The sequence below is a fragment of the Cyclopterus lumpus genome, chromosome 25 (genome assembly GCF_009769545.1).
Source record: "Cyclopterus lumpus isolate fCycLum1 chromosome 25, fCycLum1.pri, whole genome shotgun sequence".
Taxonomy (NCBI): domain Eukaryota; kingdom Metazoa; phylum Chordata; class Actinopteri; order Perciformes; family Cyclopteridae; genus Cyclopterus; species Cyclopterus lumpus.
This window is the reverse complement of record NC_046990.1, coordinates 9279972-9306866: the sequence shown is the minus strand read 5'-3', so window position 1 is coordinate 9306866 and position 26895 is coordinate 9279972. Positions and strand designations below refer to the sequence as shown.

Below are 26895 nucleotides of genomic sequence, written 5' to 3'. Positions count from 1 at the left end.
CAATCTAATGCACAAGTTCAAAGGTGAAGGGGAAAAAGGCCTTTTAATGTTTCCGGGTTTATTTATTCAGCCTAGTGTCTGGCTAAGAACTAACTCCCTCCCACCCCTCACATCAGGCCCTCCTACAAGGGTTCCCACCTCAAATGACATCGCAAAGCTCGCGATGTGATTGGTGAGGAGCACAATGCGGTCTGTGTGAGAGAGAGAGAGAAAAAGAAAGGCTCTGTAACTTCTATCCACATGTTTTCCAAGGCAAGTTAAGTACACACAGTAGTATATAAGGGCGATAAATCAGCAACAGTCCTGCTCATTTCTGCAGAGGAAGGTTGGGGGCGGGGGGGGGGGCTATGTTATCGATTTCAAATAGCTCATGTAATTGTCTTTACAAGCACAGGATCGTAGCTTTAATGATAAGTTGTTTCAATTTGAGAGGAGATGTGAAATCTGAATTATGTGTGGAGCACTTGTGCATCTGTAATGCGTATGTGTGTAATAAAAGAAAAAAAAGAATCTATGTTACACTCATTCTGAGCAGATGTTCAAACTAGTATTAAATGGGCACACACACACACACACACACACACGCATACGCACACGCTATAAAAAAAAAAACTGCGTCAGGTAGGCAGCCGCAGAGTGCCAAACTTTAACTGTTGTTCCTGTGAGCAGTCAATCATAAACAGTTGAGCCGTTTTATTTGGCCAACTCGCTGTTAGTGGAAAGTGTTGGCACTCCGGCCAGAGGCTCATAAAATTGACATGTCTGTAAATTCATGCGTTTATTGACACAAATTAATAGATGCAATGTCTTTCTCCGCTTTTTTCACTCTGCACTTTTCCTCTACATTCTCAAACCAGTCGGACTGTTTCTGGATGAGGTTCCCAAAGTCTAAGGGAAGTGCTTTTTTTTCTTCTTCTTCTTCTTCTTTCAAAAAAAAAAAGAGCCAAGTTTCAATATGTTTTAGTAGAATGTCGTAGCCAGACTAAACAGAAAACAGAAAAGTTTACTGTGCACAGATGCACTCAAGTTCAGTTTGAGTCCAGGAACTCAAGCCAAAGAGTCATGGCTGACTGTATATTATGGCTACCAGGGGGGCTCTCTTCTTCAGACAAGGACAAACCATTACATTATGCAGGGGGAGAGGATATTTGTTTGAGGGGGACAGTTTGATAGTCCGAGCTGGTGCTTTCTGTGTGGAGCGTGCATGTGTGGGTTTCCTGCAGGTGATCCAGGTTGTTTCCCACAGTCCAGACACGTGCAGGTGAACTCAAAACATCAGCGGTTCAATGCATGTGAAGGAATGCTTGCTGAACTAATTCAATCTTTAGCCAATTAGGAAAAAGCAACTATTGAAAATAGATAGGAATATACTGTTGCAGCAAACTCTTCCACGTTCTATTTACGACCACTATTTCTTTTGTGATCTAATTCATTTTAGTTGTTGCGTTTGTGCTCCTGGAGATCTGATTTATGTTATTGAAGTTTGTATATTATTGTATACTGTGTATCATTATTAAAATGTGTATAGGTTATATGATATAAACATAACATGTCCTGGTATTTTTCTACATACGGTCAGAGAAAATGCAAAACACAATTGACCGAAAAAAAGAAATTGCAACCCTAATAAATAGATTAGAAACGTGAACAAAACAAAACACGAGGGTTTCAAAAACAGTTATTTAAAAGTAAGTGTGGGCTATATTCAGCTGTACCAGAACAATCTGGTTTCTGATCCACCGGTGATCCCACCCAGTGACAAGAAGCACTGCACGTCGTGGCTTAAATGTACCATGAATTATGGGTTACGGTTTTAGGCCGGAAGACAGTCTTTTTAATGTCCCAGATAGCTGGGCAGTCGAGGCAGGAATGGCTCTCACGTGGCTTTCGTTGATGAGTTATGGTTCTTCGGCAAATCTGCTGATTCAAACCAAAGCAAACATGGCTGCAGGCTTGAGAAAAGAAACAAAAAAACAACTCTGCTTCCCCCCCCAAATCTAATTTTTTCAATTTCACCCTCGCTCGTCCCCTCCTCCGCGCGCTAACGAGATGTGCCAGTCACAAGGCACCCTGCTGGCTGCAGAGAGCATTGCTGCGGGGACAGGTGAGGAAACGGTGCTGTCGCCGATCGGCCTGGCTGGAAATCAGGAATGCCCCCCCACCCTCCGCCCCAGCTCCCTCCTCCTCTGCCTCCTCCTTCTCCTTCCCTTCCTAATGGCTCATACCAAACTCACCAGGAGACATGTGACCGCACCATCCCCAGACCTTGACAAGGCCGCCACCAGCTCCCCCAGAGGTGGAGGATTATGAGCGCAAATGCTTTGCATCTGTGCGCTTTGTCGGTGCATGACAGAGTGCCATTTCTACAAATGCCAAATGTAATGGGAGGCGGAGGCATATCCTCCGAGGCTGTAGTTTCATGCATGGAGTGCCGATGTTTCCGATTTGCAAATGGAAAAAAAAAAAAGACAAGATACCCGTAGATGTTATTCGTCTTTCACATCTGTCGTTTTCATTCATAAACTATTGATTACAGCCTGTGGGGAGTCACTGGCGTAATTTGAATGCATGTCATAGACAAGTGAACGGGCACTCTGTCGTGAAACTGTATCCATCAATGCGTGCGCTTGTTAAGAGGCTTCTCTTAAAAAAAAAAATGTTGAAAAGATGTTTCACTACTGTTCTGGTGTTTTTATTATTTTCCTTTTTATGAGAACATATTTCCTTTCCTCCCTTTTTCCGTTTTTTTTTTGTTTCTCTGCCTCGGGTTTACATTCTCTTTACTGCCTCTTCTCCGGAGCTCAGCTGGAAGTGCTCTGTTTTCTCCACAATCCTTTTATGACTCTCTAACAGAGTGTTGGGACACAAAACACTTGAGCAGCGACCGGGGAAGACGGGACGGGACCGGACGGGGCTGACAAACAGGGAGACACAGGAATGAGGAGGAGAGGGATGGAGGCCGAAGGAAGAGAGTGCGTGTTCAGCCAACATATTTCAGCCTGATGACCAAGCATTTCTACTTTATCATTTAAAGTCATTTCCAAATCTCACAGGAAGCGTGTTTCTGGCTTCCAGGGGACATATGGCGTTAAATGTACCTGCTCGGCCCAATTTGACGTTGATGAGCTACATCTCACATGTTTTAATGGTTCGCAGCAGCCTCTGCAGCATCTGTTCAATGTCTGTCTGAGGGTGGATAAGGGCCAATAAGTGCACAAGTGACAAGGGTGGATGGAATGGTTTGCCCCAGATTAATCGGATTCAGTGCAATAAACCCTGCAATCCTAGAAGTCTGAAGAGAAAACCCCCCGGATCTTAATTCAGACTTTTGAAGTAGACAAAGGGGTAATTTGCAAAAGCATCTGGATCCGGTGGCGTGGCCGGGGCCGTGCAGCCAAGTGCACAATCCCATCCTCAGCCCATGCTCCCACAACCCCCCCCCCCCTCCGCCTCCTGCCTCCCTTTCCCCTTCCAACCACCACCCTCGTCTGTTTATCATAGGATCTCCAACACACAATCAAACATGAAAGGATGAGTGCTCGCGAGAGCCTTTTTAGATTTTTGTGGAAATGTGACATCTCTGGAAACATTTAGCCTGTCATAGCTGCTGCTGCTCTTCAAAGAGCGCAGAGAGGAATAGATTAATGTCACTTCTGTAACAAACCTTCTTCCTGTCTGTCCTTTCCTACTAAACACGCCGGCTCCCTGCATCTACTGTAACCATTCACAGAGATTACCGACTGTATAGTAATAAGGCAGCAAATCATTTGAAGATGTGTGCGTGTGTATCGACGTTGTACCGGCTGAGATTTCAAAACTGATAAGGCATTTTGAGCTAAATTCTCATATCACACAATGTTTTTGCTCCTGTAATCTAGATTTAAAATAATGTATATACGTCTTTGAGTTACCCAAACTAAATAGGAAAGGCACGCGAGCGCATTCTGGACACGTGTATGTCATGACGGGAGGTCGTCTGCCTATTATACTGTACGATTCAGCACAGGTCAATGGGAGTTGTACAGAAGGGGTACCCACCACTTTTGTCTTTGGGTTGACGTTGTGGATATTAATCTTCAAGCCGCACGAGGTAACTGATTGAACTTAAATACCCAGACATGCTCTGAGTCAACCGACCAAATGAGATGATTTAAACCAAAGGGTGCTATATTATAGGGTATAATATATATATTACCCTATATATTATAGGGTAATATTATTATGTTCAACTCCGAGGAGACTCATACAAGCAGTGTGTTCACTACATCTGTATTTGGCTTTAATTCACATGACGATTGCACACGTTTCCTCATCAAATGTACCTAAGATAGGAACACAGGAGCTTTTTTTTTTAATTCAGGAGGCCGGTGGTTCATCAGAGGTCAGATGAAGAGTGGAAAACAGGCAGCAGATACGAACTGGGAGGCGAAGTGCTTTTGCTAATATAGACAGACTAAAGGAAAGACGAGAGAGGCAGAGAGGGTCAGACAGAGAGAAAGGAATGCTGTTTACTCATTGCACTCATCCATAAGAGGGCTCCATCTCAAACAGTCAGTCAGCCGGACGTTGCCTTGAGTTCAGCACCACATCCAGACAACAGCCCCCCCCCCCCCTTCTCTTACCCCAAACCCCCCCCCCCACCCCCACCCCCCACCCCAACTCTAAACCGCCACCACTTTACCAACACAAAAAGATGCAGCACGGCACTTTCCTTTTCACCCTAGCATGCAACTCCCCCCACCCCACCCAACACACACACACACACACACACCCCTGGCCTCCCCCTTCCCCACCTTTGTATCAGTTGAAAGGCATATGGTTACTGCCATCCGATTCCCCTCGGCTGAAAGTGCCTTTCACTTTACCGCAGTTCACAAAGGGGTCAGACTACGGCAAACAGAAATATTGTGTGAGAGCTCACTTTTTTTTGTGTGTGTGCCAGAGACACAAGAGTAGCAGGAGTGGGGGTTTGGGGGGGGGGGGGGGGGAGAGTCCTTGATAAAGTTACATCTGGTCAAACAAACCTCACTCCATTCCTCTTGCCGGCGCGGGAGAATTTACTTCTCAGTGAATAAGGAGCGCTGTTCAAGCGAATTGACAGCAGCGACCAGCGGACGTGGTCGGCCGTACATCACTCATTTCCTGATGCGGTCCGAAAAACAGCTGCGGCAGAAGTTTGCCGTTTGGATCCAACAACAGTGTGTGTGTGTGTGTGTGTGCATGCGTGTGTGTGTGTGTGTGTGTGTGTGTCCGGGGGGGTTGACGAGACAAGGAGCGACTTGTCCGAGGTGACCGCCACAATGAGAAAGTCAATCATTCTTGTGCAGGTATAGGGGGCTGATAGGAGCGAAGCGTCAGGGACGTCACAGTGGCCGGTGTGTGTAACATGATGAGGCCGTGTTTTCCGCTCACGAACCCCGGGGTCCTCTGGGCTATCTAGTCTCTCCAGCTCTCTTTGTGCTCCTCGGGTAAATCATTAATAATCAGTGTTCCTCTGCTGACCTTGTTTGTTAAAAGACTTGTACCTGACCACTTTTCCACAGGGATAAGACTCCCTTTTCACGACGCCATCGCCGTGCCGTCTGCGCCAGTCATAGAATAAGTTGAGGCCTTTGAAGCTTTCGCGATCTCTTCCCCAGCGTCCCCATTGTTAACAATGCTTAATAATTGTAGCCATGAGTTGAGCATACATTCCCAGTCCCGCAGCCCTGTAATTAGACTGCCTATTCAGGCACCAATTTATGGCAGATATTTTTCTTGGCACAAAAAAACTACTGAGCTTAAAGACTTGATTTCCAAACGGGAACTCTGGGGAACCACACCGAAACAAGCCTCTGGAAAAGAAACCAAAGAGTCTTCAGCACTTCAAACACTCCGCTGCCGGCTAAAAGAGATTCATTCTGAAAAGCTAACTGGTGTTTACTTTGCCCTTTTTATGACGGTTCCTTTTTGTAGGATAACATTTGGTGAGAAAGTGTCAGACTCGGTTTTACTTCCCCCCCCCCCCCTGCAGACCAGGGACTCTTCGATGGAGCTCTTCCCCCAGCAACCTCCCTCAAACCCCGCCCCCCCCCTCGGGTAACTGACGACGGGCCTGGAAGTGTGCCTTGTTCCACGCGGCCATCAAACATTTATTCATCACTTAAGCTGCATGCCAACAACCTCGTAGGCACTGCAGTGAGCTGACATGAGGGCAGGTCAGGCTCACAGTTATGACAATTCATGCAAAAGATAAATGCCGTGAAACGATATGCATTTCTGTGTTCGGTGTGTGTGTGTGTGTTTGTGTATTAGGGAATACGCTGGCGGGTTTTTATTTACCCCCGAATGGAAGACTGCCTGCACCATAAATCTGTCCCTCATTGGGAAGACAAAACGATAATGGCCCCGTCATAAAACATCTGTAATGGCTCCATCTACCGCCCGACACATAATGGGGGCAATTACCAAGAAGGGGGCTGGGACCGCATGAAGCCGTTAGCTCTCTTTGGTGCACCACACAATGCTTTGGTGTATGTGTTTGTGTCTCCTATGCATATGTTGTCGCTTCGCTCCAGCTTGGGACCGCAATGTGAAGATATTTCACTCCCACTCTTACCGGCTCGTTGAGCCTCCCGTCCGTTCTACACACTGACACATCTAATCTGAAATTGCATTATTGATGCCTGATCTTTTGCACCCGGGCCCTGCATCTTCCACACCTCGTAATCAAGCATAATTGAGGTTAACTGTACGGCAGGGTTGAAACGCTAGACAGGTAAGCCGCAGCCTCTCATGATTAATGTAGTGCGTTAGTGTTCTGGGCTCTGACCTTTTGAGATAGGCCAGGCACCATTTTTAAGTGAAAGCTCTGCCTCTGCCGAGCTGTGGAGTTGTCCATCAAGTCCTCACGCACCCCGCCGCCCTCCGCCCTCCACCCTCCACCCTCCACCCCAACGTCATCCCTCCTTCCCAAGTCAGATCCTTGTCTTGCTGCCTCATTGCCTCCGACCCATGTTTGTTTGCCTACATGTCTCGTTTTACAATGCAGAACCGAAACCTCTTTTTTTACCACCCAGGTCCCTCGTTAGATGTGGGTATGTTTTGTATATTGAAGAGAAGCCGTTCATGGGCATTGATTGAGGAGAGAGAGAGAGAGTTGTGCCTTTGACTCTTGAGATTCTGGGTTTTTCCTGCACTTTTAGAGTCGCGAGAGCTGTTCCAGGCTACTGTGGAGCGGCCTCGCTGTTGAATTCCTGTCTTTCCTTTTGACACTGCGAGCCAAAGCGTTCACTTTAGTCCTAATGTGTCCTCCCGCGGGCCCGAGTGCTCAGGCCAGCGAATGCCATTGTCTGGCCCCTGTTGGTCCACGGCCCTCCCTCTCCTCACCACAAGCCTCCGCGGATGTGAATTGGCAGCGAGGTCACGTCCTCGCCTCGCTCCCAAGCGCGAGCATTGTCAAGAGTTAACTAAAGTAAATTTACTTTTGACTGGAGCTCATTCAGACCCTCACACAAACACACAAAAAGATGAACTGCGAGCATACAGAAAGACGGGCTTCCTTTCTGCGGAGATTTGCAGGAGAATACGAAGGTGTACTTGTTAATCAGGGATGGCGAGGACCCGGGTCACCATCTGTAACATAGACCAGGGGCAGTAAATGGATGAGGAGGGGTGAAAGGGCACCTTCAGACATTCCTTTAGAAAATAAACAGAACAAAAGCAGGCTTCTCTGGACAGGTATTGCAAGCAGATCTATCAAGTTGACTTTACTCTTTGCTGTTTTCTAAGTTTTGAAAAAATGCATTTAATGCAAAATGCACGTCAAAGCTTCTAATGCGGTGCGCAAAAAGCAACATGGCTTCATTCTCACATTTCAAAACGCACACAGTTGGGAGTGGGTTTAACGCAATTAGCAGGTTATCTGTGTTGAAGCGGAGGTGTCCGCTCGCTTCCTGTTACCGTATGGTCTGACAGGAGGGAGGGATGGCTTTCTGTGGAAGAGATGGGCAGATGCCCCGTTAGGGGAAACACCCTGATCTTTTGTTACACTACGGCTGCTGTGTTTGGCCTTTTATTAGCTGCCTCTTGCTTAAACAGCAGCTGCCAAGTGCAACCAACCGCCGCCCCCCTCGGAGACCAGAAAACATTCTACGAGACACATCTTTGATTTTGTTTTTAATTATTATTATTCTTACCGCAGAAGACAAGAAAAGAAGAAGAAGAAGAAGAAGAAGAAGAAGAAGAAGAAAAAAAAGGCAGTGACCTCTTGGCATCAAGGCACAAGCAAGTGTATTTAATGTTTTTTTTGCCTTTGTGTCGAAGCCAGTGGTTCAATGAAAGGCGGCATGTAGGGGGGTCACCTCAGGCATCTGCTGCTCTCCTGCACCACACATCTGTCCATCTGTGTACGCTGCTGCCCTTCTGTCCACTCATACATGAAGACATACGGAAAGAGAGGCGCTCCTCCGCGTGGCGTGTCGATGCACACATACTGTAGACACGCACGTCTGTCAGGGTGTTTTTTTTTTTATTCTGCATCTGTTCAGTGCAAGAGAAGCACCACCTTGCATTGGCCCGTGTTCTTGGCCGGAGGGAAGGTGTCAAGCTTTATTGTAGTATCTGCAAACCATATAACGGTGGGAACTACAAGGAACCAGAGAAGGAGGGACCCCTCTAGAGGCGGAAAAAAACAAAAAATCTGAGCGGACAGAAACAATCACGGAAAAACAAATAGGTTGTTGCTGGATTATATCAGTAGCAGTATGAAAAGTCAGGCCTTGGCAGCGTCCAAGGCTTCTCTTTTCTCTTCCCCCTTTTCCGCATTTAAATTGCATCCGTTCAAAACAAATCACAGCACGAGATCTAAGTCCTGCCGATAAATTCTCTAATGCTCTATAATGCCGGTTAAACAAATGTTCTGCTTTGCTGAGAGGTCCTCGCCGTCCGAAAGACCAGCGTGATTTATGCCTTTTCCTGTCGCTGATGAGGACATCTCTGATAACGGAGCGGTTAAGTATGAGGAACAGTCGTGCCTCCGTACGAGCCAAGGCGTTCTTTTACATCTTGGAGAGGCTCCCGGGACCTTCCTCTCGGAGCAACACCTTGTAGATCTTCACTTATGCGGCCTCGCCGATCTCTAAAGAGGAGCCTCGACGCACAGATGTGGGGTGTCAGGACTATTTGTGTTTCTGATGAAAAGGACCCGTCTCTTTGCCAACTTCGGTCTGCTTAGACTAATATATTAGGGCCGAGTTTCAAATAAACACAACTCTCCGCTTTTGCTCTCTCTGCCTCGGCGCGGAGCACCGGGACAATAAGGCGGTTGTGATGAAGAACTTTATAGGAACATTTAACTTGAGAGTGAGGGATTGAAGCGGGTAAACAAAGCATTCCTTTCCCTTTCATCACCATTTAACTGTTCCCTTAACATTCGGTCTCAGCTCCAGGCCAGTGCCCACCAGACCGGGGGAACTTGTCAAATAAATATAAATCAAAAAGGAAAAGGTTTATGCCACAAGGTACATGAAGCTGCTTCGAAAGTCGGACTTCATTGCGCAACACAACAGTATTTCTAATGCAGAATCTGGCGGCTCTGAGGTGGTGCACGGTATCTCCCATGGTGCACTTGTGAGCAGGCAGCATAGTAGCACCCCGGCGATGCTGCTCCAGACACATAGCCCGGAGGGCCATTTGGTTATACTCAGGGGAATGGTTGGTGTGTCAGTCATTTGCGGCGACCGCTAAAGAGTGCACTTAGCATCCTCTGTTTCCCCCATAGCAAACATGTGGGGAGTGACATGATACTGTACAAGAGCCTGGACAACATATAACATTTCAAAGCAATTTCCTAATTGTTTCCAGGCCAAGGTCGATAGACGATATGGAAGCAATCCCTTCTTTCAAAGTTTCTTCTTTTTTTTTTTTTTCATCCCCAGATTGGAAAACATTAAAGTGTTAAGTAAACTTGACCCAGGCAGGCTAATTCATTGGGAAATAGCTGGGGTTCGTACATGCGGTGCCATATCAATGACAGTCAGTCAGTGGATTTCCTTCTACTTGGATGGTCACCATATGTTTATATGGCGCAATCCCCAGCCAGCCAGTCACTGAATGATGACATTAGTTGTGTGTGATGAGAGACTGTTTACAAAGAGGAAGGATATATTGGCTTGCATACCTGAAGGCAAAAGTATATGTGCTCCATATGCGCTTTATACACATCTTAATGGGGAATTCTGGTGTTGATTTTGATAAAACCATAAGCTTAGAGAGTCTCTATAACATCGAGGAATGGTCTTAAATTGCCACAAAAATTGTATTTTTTGTTTCTTTCTTGAAAGGCTATTGAGTATGATTTTAAAAACATGTGTTTTTTTAAGTTGCGTGTGTGTAATTCAAGCATATGTAATCATCGAGAAAGACATAAATTATGTTTTTGTTTTATTTGGGCCTGTATACTGTATTTATAAATCCATTGATAAAAAGACAATTTATTGGCCTCTTTTTCCCTCATAAAGAAATAGGATACTTCTTTTTGTGTGCTTTCTGGGGAAGTCAGACTCTCTTAAAAACACTTGAACATATGAAATGAATGCCAAAAAAGAGAGTTGCATGAATCATCAGAAGTACCAGGCTGGTAGACTTTGTTTTGAATTTTATTTGTACAGTAATGGTGTGGAATATTATCCAGTAATATATGTATATAAATGATCTTATATATCATTGTAAAAGCTCTTTACACTCTAACTGAATGCACCTCAAAACTCAGATCCTATATGCAATTATGAGGTAGACATTAATAATGGACTTTTCCACCCTCTGCAAAAAAAAAAGACAATATCGAATACACCTTAAATTACTCTTATCAATGTAAGAAATATATGATTATCATGGAACTCTGTACATCACAAATAATAAAATAATTATAGAATAGAAATTATACCGATTTGAGTGCATTTTGTATATTTACAAAGAAATGCCTTTTTTTCTCATTTCTTCATTCGTTGCACTTTGCAAAGTTTTCCACTGTACAAATATTTACAGCTCAAAAACAAACAAAAAAAGTAATGAACAGCAGTGCATTCAAAGCTAATGTGCATTTAAATATCGTCTCGTTTGCGAGTCTTTTCCTTTCTTTCTTTCTTTCTTTCTTTCTTTCTTTCTTACGTGTTCGTCATCAGAGAAGACAAACTCTCGCTGACCGACCGCGTGTCCTTGGCGCAGTCGGTTTGCGGAAGTGCATTTCGTAAAGATGCAGACTTTTGAGCAAAAAGTTCGCCTCAATAATGTGTGCTCTTTTCTTTTTTTTTCTTCCTTTTTTAAAAAAAAAACTTTTTTCTTACAAAGAGGGCCCCAGTCCGGCAGAAGTCTGGTGGTCTGTCCACAAAAGGCGCACGACGCCTCTCAACTGGTTTCCAGTAAGGCAAACAAACCCCCCCTAAAAAAAAATCTCTTGAAGGCATTACCACCACCATCTTATCTCCTCTCCTCAGACCAGTCTGCGTGTGAGTGTGTGCGCGTGTGTGTGTGTGCGCGCGCGTGTGTGTGTGTGTGTTTGGTAGATTAGACATTCACCCCCTTTATTTGGAAAGCAGGCACTAGCTCTGGCCTGTAATGACTCCAGCTGGACGGTGGCAATTACGGCCTGGATGCACATACCCAAAAGAGTCCGGCCTGGCTGGCAGGATCACACGGCAGAGCTGCAACAAAACGCTGACAGGGCAAAAAAAAAAAAAGAAAGCCCACTGTCCTCTGGCCTCGGCACGAACAGGTGCACGGTCGGACTCAATGGGCTCCCATCTCTCGCCATCCCCTCGTGCCACACGGACACGTCTCACTCTCACGGGGAACAAAGGCCTGTGTGGTGAGCGACGACTTGTTGCGTGGATGGGGCTGAAGGCGCAAGCACGTTAAGGCACCGAGTGTGAATGACTGTGGCTGTTGAAGCCTGAATAAATAGCAGGTATCGCCTCTGTGTGTGTGCATCCCTTTTGAATAAAAGACGAGGCAAAGACTGTCAGACCTGCGAGGGACCCATCTTTGATTTGTTTCTGTCTTTAAAAGATGTTGCTGTTGTTGTTTATTGTTGTTTTGTTGTTGTTGTTGTTGTTGTTGTTGTTGTTGTTCAGGCACAAGGACCGCTACCTGCACCCGCACTGCTCCACCACCATGTCCTCGTACTGTTTGTACACCACGTTGTTTCCCGAGTCTATGTATAGGATGCTGATGGGGCTGAGTTTGGTGGGCACGCAGCAGCTGGGCGGGGTGCTGTTGGGGTCCATGGAGTTCATGAGCGTCTGTATGATGGCGTGGTTGGTCGGCTCCAGGTGCGACCTCAGGGGGAAGTCGCACACCCCCTCGCAGTGGTACGCCTCGTAATCCAGGGGCGCGATGATCCAGTCGTCCCAGCCCAGCTCCTTGAAATTCACGTGGAGCGCCTTCTTGCTGCACCTGGATTTGGATTTCTTCCCGTGCCTCTTGCCGTGCCGGTTGCTCAGCGCCGTCCTCCGCCTCCGCCGGGGACCCTCCCCTTTGACCCCCCTCAGTGACAGCCCCTCCTCCTCCTCCTTCGCCACCGCCGTCGCCGCCGCCTCCTCCTTCTCGCCGGCCGACCTCCGCGATTTGATCTTCTCCTTCATCTCGTTGAACAGGTTCTCCCTCTTCTTGGAGCGCGTGTAGGCCACCAGGATGGCCTTCTCCTGCTGGGACCGACCGCTCCTGTCCAGCCCCAGCTGCCTCAGGTCCACCTCGGTGTCTGATTTGCGGAGGGTGACGCGGAGCTGGAAGCAGAGCTGGTTCCCCTGCTGGAAGTGTTGCTGGTGGTGGTGATGATGAGGATGGTGGTAATGATGCTGGTTCGCTTTGAACATGTCCCACGCGTCCAAAACCTCCCAGCCGGCCTTGGTGGAGTCCAGCGGGTCCAGAGACCTGGAGTCCAGCAGCCTGTCCGAGCGGCAGGGGTAGAGCTGGATGTCGTAGAGGCCCGTCGTCTGCAGGGAAGTCTGCAAATTCACGGGCGCTCTCCTAAATATCCTTAATTCCGCCCCGACCAGCTCCTCTTTGTCTGAAAGGGTTGAGACATCAAACAGATACTTTTGTCTTCGCAGAGGAGAGTGCAACAGATCGTCTGCAAGGATAAAAGAAGAAAATAATTGCAGTCAGATTCACTTAGGGCGTACAGTGTTCAGAGGGGTGGGGGTGGGGTGGGGGAGGGGTGGGGGGGCGCATTTTCCCACAGAGGCATCTCTCTCTCTCTCTCTCTCTCTCTTTCTCTCTCTCTCTCTCTCTCTCTCTCTCTCTCTCTCTCTCTCTCTCTCTCTCGCTCTCTCTCTCTCTCTCTCTCTCTCTCTCTCTCTCTCTCTCTCTCTCTCTCTCTCTCTCTCTCTCTCGCTCTCTCTCTCTCTCTCTCCGCCTCTTGTTTTTCAAATATCCCGAACCTGCCTGAAACAAACTACAGCTGACAAGTCCTCAGTTTGGATAAGAATGAAAATTTTAAAAAAACGTTCATTATTGGTTAAAAAAAATTCAGGACTATAGCACACTTGTAAATCCGTTATTTCCCTCTAATTTGCTGTCCTTTCAAACTGAATTATCTTGATAATAAAACATAATGCTAAAGGATATACGAGGGTCAACTTGAACCTGCTTTCCGGTTTCTTAATTGCATTGCATGCACATGTGTCACACATGAACAGGTTGTGATTATATTGTGATAACCTCGCTTGCTCCCAAAAAGAAGAAAACAAAAAATATATATATTTATACAAAAATAGTATCCACCTGTTAGTCCAGGGCTGAAATTCTTTTTTGATATTGCAGTGACAATAATCCAATACAATTTGGGTAATAAAAAAAGAAATGCCACGCCACGTTTAATCAAGGCCAGGATGTTTTAATGGAAACGGCTCTGCTTTCATTCCACTCGATGACAGATTGATTATTAATTTCAAGCTCTTTGACAGAGTGGAAGTACATTTTCCCTTATTTGCGGTCTCAAACGGCCCTAAGCAGCAGTCAGAATATCCCAAATGTGATTAGAATTCAATTATTGCAGAGTTGTAAGGCGAAGAAAGAAAAACAAGAACAAAACAAGGGCCTTTGTGATTTGTAGGCCCCTGGGTGCTGCCAGACACAACGGACCAAAGGCGACACACTGTACACTCAACTGAACAACACACCATTAATGCATTATTCCCTGCTGGAGACCCAGGAGGCCTGCAAATATTCCATCAATTACTGGAATATAACAAAAAGGCGTTAGACCAAATGTCTGTGTTTAAGAGGGGCTTTTTTTTTTTACGCAGTGAATGTTTGATCAGAACAATTTGTGTTCAACATGTGTTATCGTGCATATCAAGCTGTAGTTTCTTAAATTAAAAATGTTCTTGGTTTTGTTCCAAAAGCAACAATATTTTGTAGATTTTTTTTTCGTTTCTAACTATTTTTTTTCTCACGTAAAACGTAAGATAAATCGGCAAATAGGAAGTGAACACGTTTCTTTCCTTCTGTTTCCTTTTTTTCATTTCTTTCTGCGTAAAAAAAACGAGTACACCGGGGCAGAATCTATCAAGAAAATCACATGAAATAAAAGAGAATTAAAATCTTACAACAGTTTTTTAATTTTTTTAAACGGTACATTTCCCTCTGATTAAAAACACCAGGCGTTAAACCTAAAAGCGGAATTAAATTGCCTGTTGAGAGTGACGTGTGCTCTTTGCTTGTAAAATAAATTGATCGTCTCCATTTCTATCTGAAATTTAAACAAATAAAAGTGACATGCCTACATCTAAGAACCCCCGTGATATCATTTGTAAGAGATATTTGAATTGTCAGTTTCCCTCCGTGAACCCTGCCGAGTGAAACAGTAAAAGCAGATTGAAACCTTGTGCTCGTTTCAGTGACTTTGCGCGTATGGTCTGCATTAGGACTCTCTCTCTCTCTCTCTCTTTTCTTTCTTTTTTTATAAGACCTCAAACAAATCGAATGCAAGTTCACCAAATAATTAACAGTTCTGAATTCCCAACTTCCTCATTAAAGCACTTCCCCTCTTATATTTCATCTCATCCTGCCAACGACAACATTCCCCTTAAAACGCGCCTGCACGGACTGACTGACTGACTGACTGACTGACTGACTGACTGACTGACTGACTGCACACACTGTTGGAATCATTGAGAGGTATTCGTGTTGACAGTTAAAAAAGAGTTTTCTTAATTTCACTATTATGTGAAAAAGCCAATTTTTTCCATTACGCGTAAGATGCTTGACGGTGGATAATTGGAGGGGGGGGGGGGGGGGGGGTAGAGCGCGGTGGACTTTATTGCTCGGTTAGAACGGCATCCTGTGCACTTCAGTTTGACCTTGTTGCTTGTATTTGATCAAATGCAAAACATGTTTTTGTCATCTATGCCTCTGTTTAGAGAGAGAGATGGAGAGAGAGAGAGAGAGAGAGAGAGAGAGAGAGAGAGAGAGAGAGAGAGCGAGGGGAGAGAGAGAGGGGCCGGGGTGCACCATCTGCGCTTTAATGAGTTACCCCAAGTGCCAAAACTAATTTTCCAATTCGGGTTATTCTTTTCTGATCTTGCCTTTTCTGACCTCCAGGAAACACCCCGCCTGGTTTTATAAGCACATTTAATTTACCTACAAAAGTGCGCGAGCCAAAGAAGCCGTAGATCATAGGTGCAAACCTGTCTCTACATGGATGAATACTGCGTAAAAGACGTAAAACCTGTTACTTTACGCGTCAAAAGCTGCCCCCCCCCCTCCCCCCCCCCCCCCTCCCCCGCGTGCATTTCTTTCCTGATGGAGGCGATTTGAAATAGCGATATAGCTCCCAGCTGAGGTCCAATCTGCCGGTTAATGCAATGCAACACTCGGGGGATGCTGGGAGGAATCCCACAAGAAGAAACCAAAAGAAAGAACGAGAAGAAGAAAAATAATTTCCCGTAATTAAAGTGGCGCTCGCAAAGGGAGGTTCCGCAATGAAGAAAAAAAAGAAGAAGAAGAAGAAGAAGAAGAAGAAGAAGAAGAAGAAGAAGAAGAAGAAGAAGAAGAAGAAGAAGAAGAAGAAGGAGAAGAAAAACACTTCACAGCGGAGGAAATGCTCTTTCGTTTTTTTTTCGCCCCTCGTCGTTTGTTTTGTTGGTGATGTGCCCATCGTGGCCGAGCTGGGTCATTATGGGAAGAATAGACAGTGTTGGATATGTTATGACATGAACACTCAATTAGATCACCGAGTTCAAATACTCCAATCAGCCGTTCGATGCCAAGCAGCTCTCAGAGGGTCCGGCTCGGGGTCAGAGCCATGTGACACATCACATCAAAATCACAGGAGAAAGTGAGGCGTTTTTCCTATCAGATCAGTTCACACTGCAAGAAATGGCCACGCGGACGAGCCCTGTATCTTCATATTCCGTCTTCAAACCTTTTTTCTCTCTCTCTCTCTCTCTGAAAACGAGCATATATTAAATGCGGGGTTTCTTGCTCTTGGTTTTGTTTTCGCAAAATGTAGCAAATATTGTAATCAACTGTTATAAAGTCTTGGGAAAACTGGAAATGGCTGCAGTTGCACCTCGCAATGTAGGCAGATAACAATGGGATTTTAGCAGCAGACTCTGGACTATAAATAAGTCGTAATGATGGATATTTTTTGCAGCGCACAGCCTCGGGAGAGTTCCAGACCAGAGGAGAGGGAACGAAAACAAAGATAGCTTTTTTATTTCTCCCTCAAAGATTAACTCGGCTTATGTCCCCTTTGTGTGTGTCGCTGGATGTGTTTGTGTTGATCAGATTGTGTTTGTCCTCGCTAGGCCCGTCGAGTCACTTGGTTACAGCATGTTAACTGACCCAAACACCTGCTTCTCACACCGACCCCGCTCTGCCTCGGCTCCCTTTGTCAGAACAAGTTGGCCAAACTGAGCAGCATAATGGCATAACTGGTTGGACGTGGTTCTCAATGTTTGCGTTTGGAGATTAATTTAAAAAAAAAAAAAAAATCATACATGAAACATCCACTCTCTATTCAGGTGGAGGGATTCGTTTTTTGCTGCAGTCTGCACTGACATTGATTTACTGCCTTCATTTAGAGAGAGCCTTAATTAGTGTTTTACTGTCGTGTTACCCAGAGGTTAATTTAAGTGTAATATAAGTTAATACTCGGAGGGGGGGGGGGGGGGGGGGGGGGGGGGGGTCGTTTCGGCAGCTGTGCGGTAAATAGATCCCAATAAAATTACAAAACGGATTATGTACAACATGATAACACGGCAGCTTTCAAACACTGATTCCTATGTTTTATTGATGTGTTGTGCGCGTAAAAGTGCACTTTTTCCACTTTGGCCCGATGCAAAACGTGCGTAAAAGTTGCCGCTGCGAGCTTTTCTGTACACTTTTTTTTATGCGTGACTGTAGTTGTAAGACACGTTTCGTGAAGCTATACACGAGATCATATTAGACCAGTCTGTTGAGGAAAAACTGTCATCGAATTATGCAAGAATGAGCTGATGGAGCTGACAACGGACTGACACCAACCTGTTCCTCTGTCCACAAAACTTGTTATGGTGTTGGCAGATTTAGAGGAGCGGAAAAAGCTTGCGTTTAGTCCGAGCTTCTCTGCAGCCGAGTATGTCCTGTATATGGAGAGCATGTATTCATGGGGCACAATAGCGTCCTTTAGGTCTTCTTTGTGATGGCCCGCGATAGGGTGCGTAGACCCGAGGATGTCTTTTAGGATCTTGGATGACCTTTGTCCGTCCCGATGAGAGATCCGGGCTCCCCGGTTTCTTCTCGGCGCAGAGGGAGAGATGATAGCAGCAGACTGGAAACACGGTATATTCCCAAGGAAAGTGAGGAGCAGACCCAGATATAGCGTTACGAGTCGAGATGCGTCCATGGCTGGAAGAGTCGCCGGGAGATGTTAAGAAACTCCCGCACAGTAAAGTTGGATTCGGGGGGTGGGGGGTTTGGGGGCGCCGGAGTCGGAGATGGTGTGCGCGTCAGGGTCGGAGAACTGCTGCTTTTGCGCCCTCCGGTCGCACCAGAAGAAGTGCGTTTTGCGCTCTGGACTCCACACAAGAGCGGAGACTGTTGGGCCGAGGGAAACACGCCCACATGGTCGCCCAGTGCAGGGCTTCTCAAACCACTTCATGTCACAGACCTCCAAACAGACGCGCGCTCTCGAGCCAACGGACGGACGCAGACACGACAGTCCATGTGGGAAAGTGTTTTGGTTTGTGGTGCTGGTTAGGCAGCAAGTCATCTACACTGTCCACGGAATTACGGTTCGGTTTATTTTGGATGATTGTGACGTAGAACATCGAACAATACAATTAAACAGTGTTTGCTCCATACCTCAAATAGTTGTTTTAGACAAAGCGCATTCCTTTCTGAGCAGCAAGGAGACACTTCCGTTACTGCAGGTGTATAAAGTGTACCAAAGATGCAGGTCCAAACAATTTTCAGAAAACACTCAAACAGAGTTTTAAGTGCTCCTTCTCACAAAGTCTGACAACTTCCAAGGACACGTCAAATCAGATTAGATTAGATTTTACGCACAGATAGACTGGAAACACACAGCGTGCATCAGGTGATCCTAAAGCAGCAGCTTTTTTTTTTTTTTTTTTTTTTAAAATAAGCAAACTTTTTTTTCAACTGTATTTAACACATGTATGAGAGAAATATTGAATTATATGATTAATATAGCAAGGTAGGTGAGATTTCACAATGTATGAGCATTTTAAGAGGAGATAATGAACGGAAGGGCACAGGTCTCATTCATTTTAAATGTAACTCAGAGGCGATCACAGCAAAGTCTTAACATTTAGCCTAAATGTTGAGTCACTCAAACGCACCAAACATGTTTTAAATAACACGAGTGACCTCTAGTGGATATTGTCATTTATTACACTCCGATGTCGACCAGAAGGAAACCAGGACAAATGCTGCATTCATGTCCTCTGGGTAAATCTGGATGCAACTGAACTGCATAGGGTCAAAACATTGTTCTTTAGTTCCGATGAGCTTCCTCTTATGCATTGGCTTAAGTGTGTGTTTTTAATTGAAACAAATATTAAAACAAATATAACATCTAACAACGAGATACACCGCTGTCATCTCGAATGATGAACATAAGTAATGTATTATGTTTAATACAAGGTGAACATACAATTCCGCAAACTTCTGTTCAATGAACAGTTTTGACAAAAACAACAAGTGGGGGCACGTTATCTCTATTTTACCTGAACGCATCATCAAGGCACGTGATTTCTACTTTTGTAATTTCTCAACTGTCTCATGGTGCGTTTATTTAACTATGTGCGTGTTCTCTGACTCTTTAAAGTAACTGTACCTCGCCATATATGAAACAGCCTCATATTGTATCACGTGCAGCCATTTGCCGTGTTACAATGGTAGTGTTCACATGATGTGGCACTGTAACACGAAATATCAAGAAAGAAATGTGAATCATATAACAAGTTGATTGGAATCAAGAACAAATACTATTTAGAAGGGGGACTGTGTCACTTCCTTTAGTCTTAAACAAACATTCGGGAGTTGCAGTGATTCAGGTCAAAGTGATGGGGGGTCTTCAGCCTGCAGCCTATTGTGTGACATGATCTCGTTCCAGCAGAGGGCCTCAGTGATAAGAAGACCCCACTGCAGCTCATAAATCCCATTCTAACATTTGATCCAGTACCACCCAGTGCCCAGTGCGTCTTCAGAACCCAATCTGAAACACAACATGAACGCATGGCCCAAGGGCTGCACGTCAGAGAGGAACATGGCACCCTTTGGTTCAGGACTACGGGAAATGACAATCACAATGACACCTCGTTCAATTGTGCAGTTGTTAATGCAAACAGGCTGTTTTGTACATTGCATAATCTGTGAGACTCACCGCGATACACTGGCATGTGAAGCGCATGCGCTGACTATACACTGTTACAAGTCGGGAGGGGAGCCGCGAGCGCCTCCCTGATTTCAGCACCACGGAGAGCAAACTCGCGCAGAGGAAGTGAACCCACATTGCCCATCCTCCGTCCACATAGACCTCCTTGCGTGTGTTCAACATATATGCTCGGGTCTATATGTCACGTGTTTACAGCTGGCATCCCATAATGTGACTCTGTCAACAACATGGAATTGAAGAAATATGAAATTCCCCCAAATCCACGCATGCAGGAGCCGTATAGGATAAATATTCTATCCTAAAAGAGGACATGTTCATATCATATTAGAGAGTGTATTTATGAATGAGATGGACACGTCGATTAATATCAGGTGTATCATTTACATGATCATATGCCAGATTGCCACACAAACATGTCACTGCATACGTATTACACACCAGCCGGCTCTGATGGACCGGAGCGAGTGGTTAAGTCATGCCCCTCGCGTTATGTAACACACTCGGGATTGTATAGTCATATCGCGCGTGCACCGTCAGTGGTCTCGCTTCCCGTCCAATCGTGTGTGCCCTCCTCGCTGCCTGCGCACAGCTCTTCTCCTCCACCCGACATCCAAGCAGCAGATCGGAGGCTGCCACCGCCGGAGCACCACCACCAGCACCACCACCAGCACCAGCAGCACCAGGAGCAGCGGAACCGACCGTGCCTGGTGCGCATCCTTCTGCGAGGAAACCACATCCAGGCGAGCATGACATTTATTTTCCTTTTTTTTTTTTTTTAGCGGAAGACCATTTCAAACTAATCAGCCATCTGCCTTTAGGTTGAGAAATGAATACAAAATCAAAACGAAAATGAAAAAAAAAAATGAAACTATTCACAGGCTGAGGAGAGGGGGAGGGAGGGGTTGTTTACAAGTTCAGGAACCAGTCTTTTGTCGAATCACCCACACACCACCATCCGTGTTTTGGGTGGTTCTGGGGGAAATGAGGACACATGAAGTTGGATGTTTACTTCACCTTCATTGGTTACAATCATATCATACAGTATACAATATATGTATGTATGTATATATATATATATATATATATATATATATATATATATATACTGTATATATATATATATAATATTACATTACATTTCATTTAGCTGACGCTTTTATCCACAGCGACTTACAATTATATATATATATATATATATATATATATATATATATATATATATATATATATAATAATATAAATATATTATTTGAATACCTTTTATTCTGAAAACGTTAGAGGCATCTCCCTCAGGGAGAGAGAGAGAGAGGAAGAACAATAACATTCCCAGCAACTGGGAGTGCCAGATGAAACAAAACAAAATCCCCATCGCTGCATTCATCATGAAAGAATACAACACAAGCCATTTGAGGGCAGTGTGGGAGAAGACGCTGTCGTATAGTCAGAGGAGATCAGGACTCAGAGATCTCACCAGCCTTTATTATGAAAATGGCTTTGAATGAGATGTGGGGAAACAAAAGGGGGGCGTGTTAAACATATGGTCTTTTCAATGGTTAGAGCAGTGGTTCTATTTCGGTGGGTGATATCGTTTTACACATGTTAAATATAGTTTATTGTGAGAATTGTACATGCACTTTATAGGTCATGTGTGGAACCATTTGGTGCTAAAGCCTAGAGAAGGATGCCAATGATGGATTTGATCATAACAGTCAGCTGTTTATGTATGGCACAAACCTATAATAAACATCTTCTGGACTATCAGGAATCCATTTGTAACACTGTTGGCATTGGCTGTATGCTTCGTGCTGCGTGGGATGGTCATTGAAAGTCAAAGTGATTACTCGGCCTTGATGTCATGCAATGGTGACGCAGTCTGTTTAAGGGCCCGAGGAGCTCAGAACAAATGTTGCAAACGATGTGCTGCACCGAAAAGAATGAAATCGTTCCCTTTTCAGAGTATTTCCTGCGTTTGGCCGTAGATGCTCAGTTCCTGCAGTGTGCATCGGACGTCGTCGTCACTGAAATGACGCAACTTAACAGATGGAGTGACGGGGGTTAATATCGAAATGGAATCAACAGCTTCGCATTAGTCCGTGTGAGTTATCAACATTGGAAAGCACATAGCTTGGAATGGATTAAGGGAATTCATCATTCACGCCCACGCCATGCTGTTTTGGAAAGCAGACCATCTGGATACGGGAAACGGCTTCCGCGGAGGCTTAGAGAGACCAGCCATGTACACATGATCTCAGCATCCCACCGACATGCGAAACATCCAAGTCTACCTTTCCCGTGTTCATCTACTCCCCAATCAGGCCACTCTTATGGTTGAGTTGTTGGAGTTGAGTTGTTGGAACGCATCGCTTACGCAGCTATATTGGAGCAGTTCGTCATGCTCAAGAGAGCTGAAAATCCCGTGTTTTGCAACTTAGATGATGCTTAGCCTGTCGCCCAGTGGGTAGCCAATCAACATTGTCTGGAGTCATGCAGAGGATCCGGGTGCATAATCCGACTTTGCATGGGCTGGTTCAGGACGAGTGCAAACACAAGGGAAACAGGCAAACACGGCACCACAGCTCAGAAATTCTAATAATGTATTGAAATATATCTGTAATATCTGTATTGAAATAGCTTGCAGGTTTTCATGTTACAATCTGACACTATTGAGTGACAATCAACATATTATTATTAAAAGAAACCTGCATGAGACGATTCATTTTTGAATGGCTCGTGGATGCCACAGTCTGATCTGTGATGCATTGTTTTTGTTTTTTCTCCTTCATAAGGGTGCTTGTAGTATTTATAAAAATCACTTCTTAAAATAGAATGCAACGCTCTCCTCTCAACCACACCCCGTTTATTGAATTATTTCTGCCCCCGATCATTCATTTGCCACTTTACTATGCGTATAGTCATAAATCACCGGCTCATTGGAAGAATTATTTTGAACACCCAGCTTTTTTAAAAACCATGTTGTCTTCACTGTCAGTTTCTTTCCTTTCCTGAGCTCACAAACACGGTGCTCAAGGACACAATGTTCATTCAGTCTGAGAACAACAACACACGGCTGAATGGCGAACACCCCCCACGCCACCTCGGCACACTCTAGATATGTTCTCAGTGCAGGACTCAGTCTCGGGATTAGCAGAAGAAGCCTACGCTCTTAGCAGATTTACACATAATTGGTCCCATCTAGTTGGAGTCGTCCTGGAGTCGGTTGCTAAGGTTGTTGCTAGGGCACGGCTGTGCTTGCTCTGCCCTGTTCGGTGCCGAAAATCTAGAGTCTGCTGTGCCAGTATGATGATACTGTGGATGCCTGAAAATAAAAGTGAAACTGGAGGCAAGTTGCTGTTGGCCACACAGCACATCAAATCTATTTTTGAGCCTGATTAAAAAAAAAAAAAAAAAAAAGAGAAGGGGGTTTTGAGTTTGATTCCCAGGAGTCTCGGCTCTATTTTTGCAATCCTCTTTTGAGCCTTTGTGGTTTGAAGAAAGAGGATTTTGCACGAGGCCCGATTGGCTGCTCAGACACGCGGCTTCTATCCGGTCAAGTGGTGATATCGTTATTGGGAGGGAGGTTGTTTGGGGAAATCCAGATGATCGGGGGCCAAATGTAAGAAAAGGTATACCGTCTGGATGAAGCAAGTGTTCGGGTTCACCGATGCGGCAGCAGCACACGGGCCTTGGAGGTCAATTACATCATTTCCAATGCAAAAAAACCCCTGCATGTATGCTCTTACACAACTGACCCCCTTAGACAACGACGCTGAGAGGAAATCAACGGGCTCCGTGATGTGATTGTATAAAGTTTAGTCAAGCGCGAGAGGAATTCTGTATTATTTAACTTCATCAATAAAATATGGTTCTTTCTTGTTTTATTTACAGAACGAAAAAGTTTTGACGAGAGTCCATCACCACTTTAGTCTATTCTTGTGACCTTTTTTTCAAAGATACTTCCGTTACATCGCTCCGTCGTCTATTATATCTCAATTGATAGAAGCGCTTTGTAGCTTTTGGCCGGCAGCCCCAGAAGGAGATGATAAGAAGAGTTAATAATCTGGTATTGTGCTGCATTGGATCATCTGAAACCAAGACGACTTGACTGGCAAAAAGCAAGAATATGAAAAGAGTGATACCAATCTTTCGTCTAGCTGTATCTGTGAAGATTCTAAATTAGCATGTCTCTTATCTCTTATGCTGTTTTTTAGCCACGCTATCTTGGCTCTACAGAAATCTACCATTGGATGGATTGCCGTGGAAGTCTGTACGGACATTCATGGTCCCTTGAGGATACATTTGAATGACCTGATCCTATTCATTTTCATCTTGTGACCACCATCATGTCGGAGATGTTTCTTTATTCAGTTAATATATCGCAACATAGACTTCATGAACGGCCTTGAAATTGTGTACAAACGTTCATGGTCCACAGACGATTTATCCTCATGAGTTGGAGAAGCCCTGACTCGTTCTCCAGAGCCACCGCAAGGTTGACATTTGAGTTTTTTGTTGAAATATGTCGACAACTAACCAAATACTTGCAAAGGTGATGACATTCCAAGCAGCCTCAACTGTACGGGCTGCTTCGCAAATGTTGGTATATAAACAAGCCAAACTAAGACGTTAAATATGTACCTGCTAAACGTCAACATGCTAGCCTGTGAGCATGCAGTCATTAGCATTTAGCTCAAAGCACCACTGTGCCTAAGCCACTATAGCGTTGCTACATACTTGTTATCTCGTATTTTAACACCTTTTTATTTGTTTTTGCTGTTAAATGTATTTCTCTTCATTTGACTGTTGAAAAAAAAAAAAAGTACTTGCCTGTTTATTTCTAGGGTTGACATGTAGAATTCCTCTCATAAATTGTGTGTGTGTGTGTGTGTTGGTCCTGGCTGAATCTGGGCTTCTCGCGCCATCTGTACCAGGCAGGATGTGTGTGTGTGTGTGTGTGTGTGTGTGTGTGTGTGTGTGTGTGTGTGTGTGTGTGTGTGTGTGTGTGTGTGCGATCGAGTTTAGACAGAGGGCCCTTGTCTGTAACGGGTTTGAGTGCCACGTCAAAACGCTGCCACATACGCGCACCAGAGAAAAAAAAAGAACGTGGCTTATGTTTCTCCTCGTTTTTCATTTCGCAGAGGAAAAACGCTGAGTGAAGCACAATGGGACCGTTCCAAGAATATGAGGTAAGTCTTATCATCGCCTGTAGTCACTGGTGACAGATTTCTGCAATGCAATAAAGAGAAAGATGAATTAAAATGTGACCTTACAGTTGTCATCATGAGGCACACGACCGACAATGTGGACAAAATCAAGTCTTTTATTAACTGTAAAAAGAAGGTGCACTGGGTTAAGGCGGAGTGGCTACATCCCCGCCTGCAGCTCTGACCGATGTTGCTTCAAAAACAGGAAAAGAAGTCACCGGAGAAAGGAAGCCCCCGCAGCCGCATCCCCCGTTTAGTTCTCCATCCCTTCAGACCAAAAGACAAAGGTTCGCCTCTGTCTGATTCGCCGGTTTCAGAGGAGGAGGGGAAGGAGTGTGACGTCAGCCCAGACCACTCCAAGAGGACCATCAGCACCAACAGCTGTTGCTCTGGTAAGAAGTGCAGCTCCAGTCTGAGGACACCAGATAGACTTTCGGGGGTTGGTTGGGAAAACGTTAAATCCTTACTGTGTGATGACAGCAGTGATGGCAGAGGTGTTCACGTCCTCTGCTTACATAGCGGTCAGTCAAATGTAATTTAAGTAATAAAAGTAAAAGTACTCAATATGCACACAGGCACTTTTCAGAGGGTTTTACATTTCATCATATTTGTTTTTTGGGTTATCCCCTAAAATGGGTTTCCTATCTAAATTAAATTAAATGCTTTCCTGCATGCTGGATTATACAACCTCAAACAAAAAATGTAGTTGTCCTTAACAAACACAGGAAAGTAAAGACAAGGACTACACTACAGAAAATGCCTGTGTAAATGTGCATGTGTGCATGTGTGTGTGTGTGTGTGAACACTGTTAAAACCACCACACAACAAGTAGCTATCTCAAAGTGAGCAGCCCCTGTGAAAGCTGCTGCCAGATAACACCCAGACTTGAACCTTGAGCCCTGACTGCCTGACTGCGCCGCGCTGCCTGTTCTTGGTTATTACTGTCTGTGTGCCTGTCTACAATAGATGACACCGGCTGCCCCACTAGTCAGTCTGTGTCCCCCTCCAAAACCCCGCCAGGCTCAGAGCAGAGTGCCCACGGCTCGCCGATGCTGCCCGAGCGCAAGGCCAAAGTGAAGAGGGTGAGGGTGATGGCCGAGTGGAGCGGCGAACCGCGGAGCGGCCCGAGGCACAAGAGGGAGTTGAGGTCGGCCATGAAAGCCAGAGGTAAAGGAGAACACACAGATGAAGAATGAGTATCAACAACATTTGAATTTTGATCATGATCTGATCCTATAATTTATGTATATATATATATATATATATATAATAGATATATATAGATATTTCTTTTAATCCAGACTCATGAGTCCATAAAGCAACAAACACAAATACAACAACAATACATAAAATGCAATACAAGGACACAGGTACAATCACTGCAGTTGAAAAATCACTGGTTAAGAAACATACAAACACTTGTTCCAATGTTTCCAGAAACAGGAACAATACCTCTGTGTTGGCTCAGTTAAGGCTTTTATAATTACATTTTCTGAGTCATTTAATCAACATTTAAATTTGTATATAAAATATATATATGCAGTGGGCTTTGTATAAGTCAGTGCATGTATATACTGTATATATATTTATACACACTTCTGCATGCCAATGCTTCCCCAAAAATCTCCTCACTTTTAACTTGAGGAAAGAGAAGAAGAAGAAAAAAAACGCTTCATCATGAGTCCAAATGAGGAGGACAGCTGATTGGTTGAGGAGAAGGTTTGGGAGCTTAGCCAATTAGGCTGATTAGCAGGAGGTTAGTTCACTGGTCGACTGTGCACAGGACAGCAGTTTCACAAAGTGGTGGAG

General features: G+C 44.9%; 1 protein-coding gene across 1 annotated transcript; it reads right to left on the bottom strand.

Moving 5' to 3' along the window:
* Positions 1-12122: 12122 nt before the first annotated feature.
* On the bottom strand, positions 12123-17869 carry gdf6a (growth differentiation factor 6a). Its single transcript, XM_034529014.1, has 2 exons — positions 17509-17869; positions 12123-13108 (listed from the first exon to the last, which is right to left on the bottom strand). Exons 1-2 carry the CDS (start codon positions 17867-17869, stop codon positions 12123-12125), a joined length of 1347 nt encoding a protein of 448 aa, XP_034384905.1.
* Between the last annotated feature and the right edge of the window lie 9026 nt (positions 17870-26895).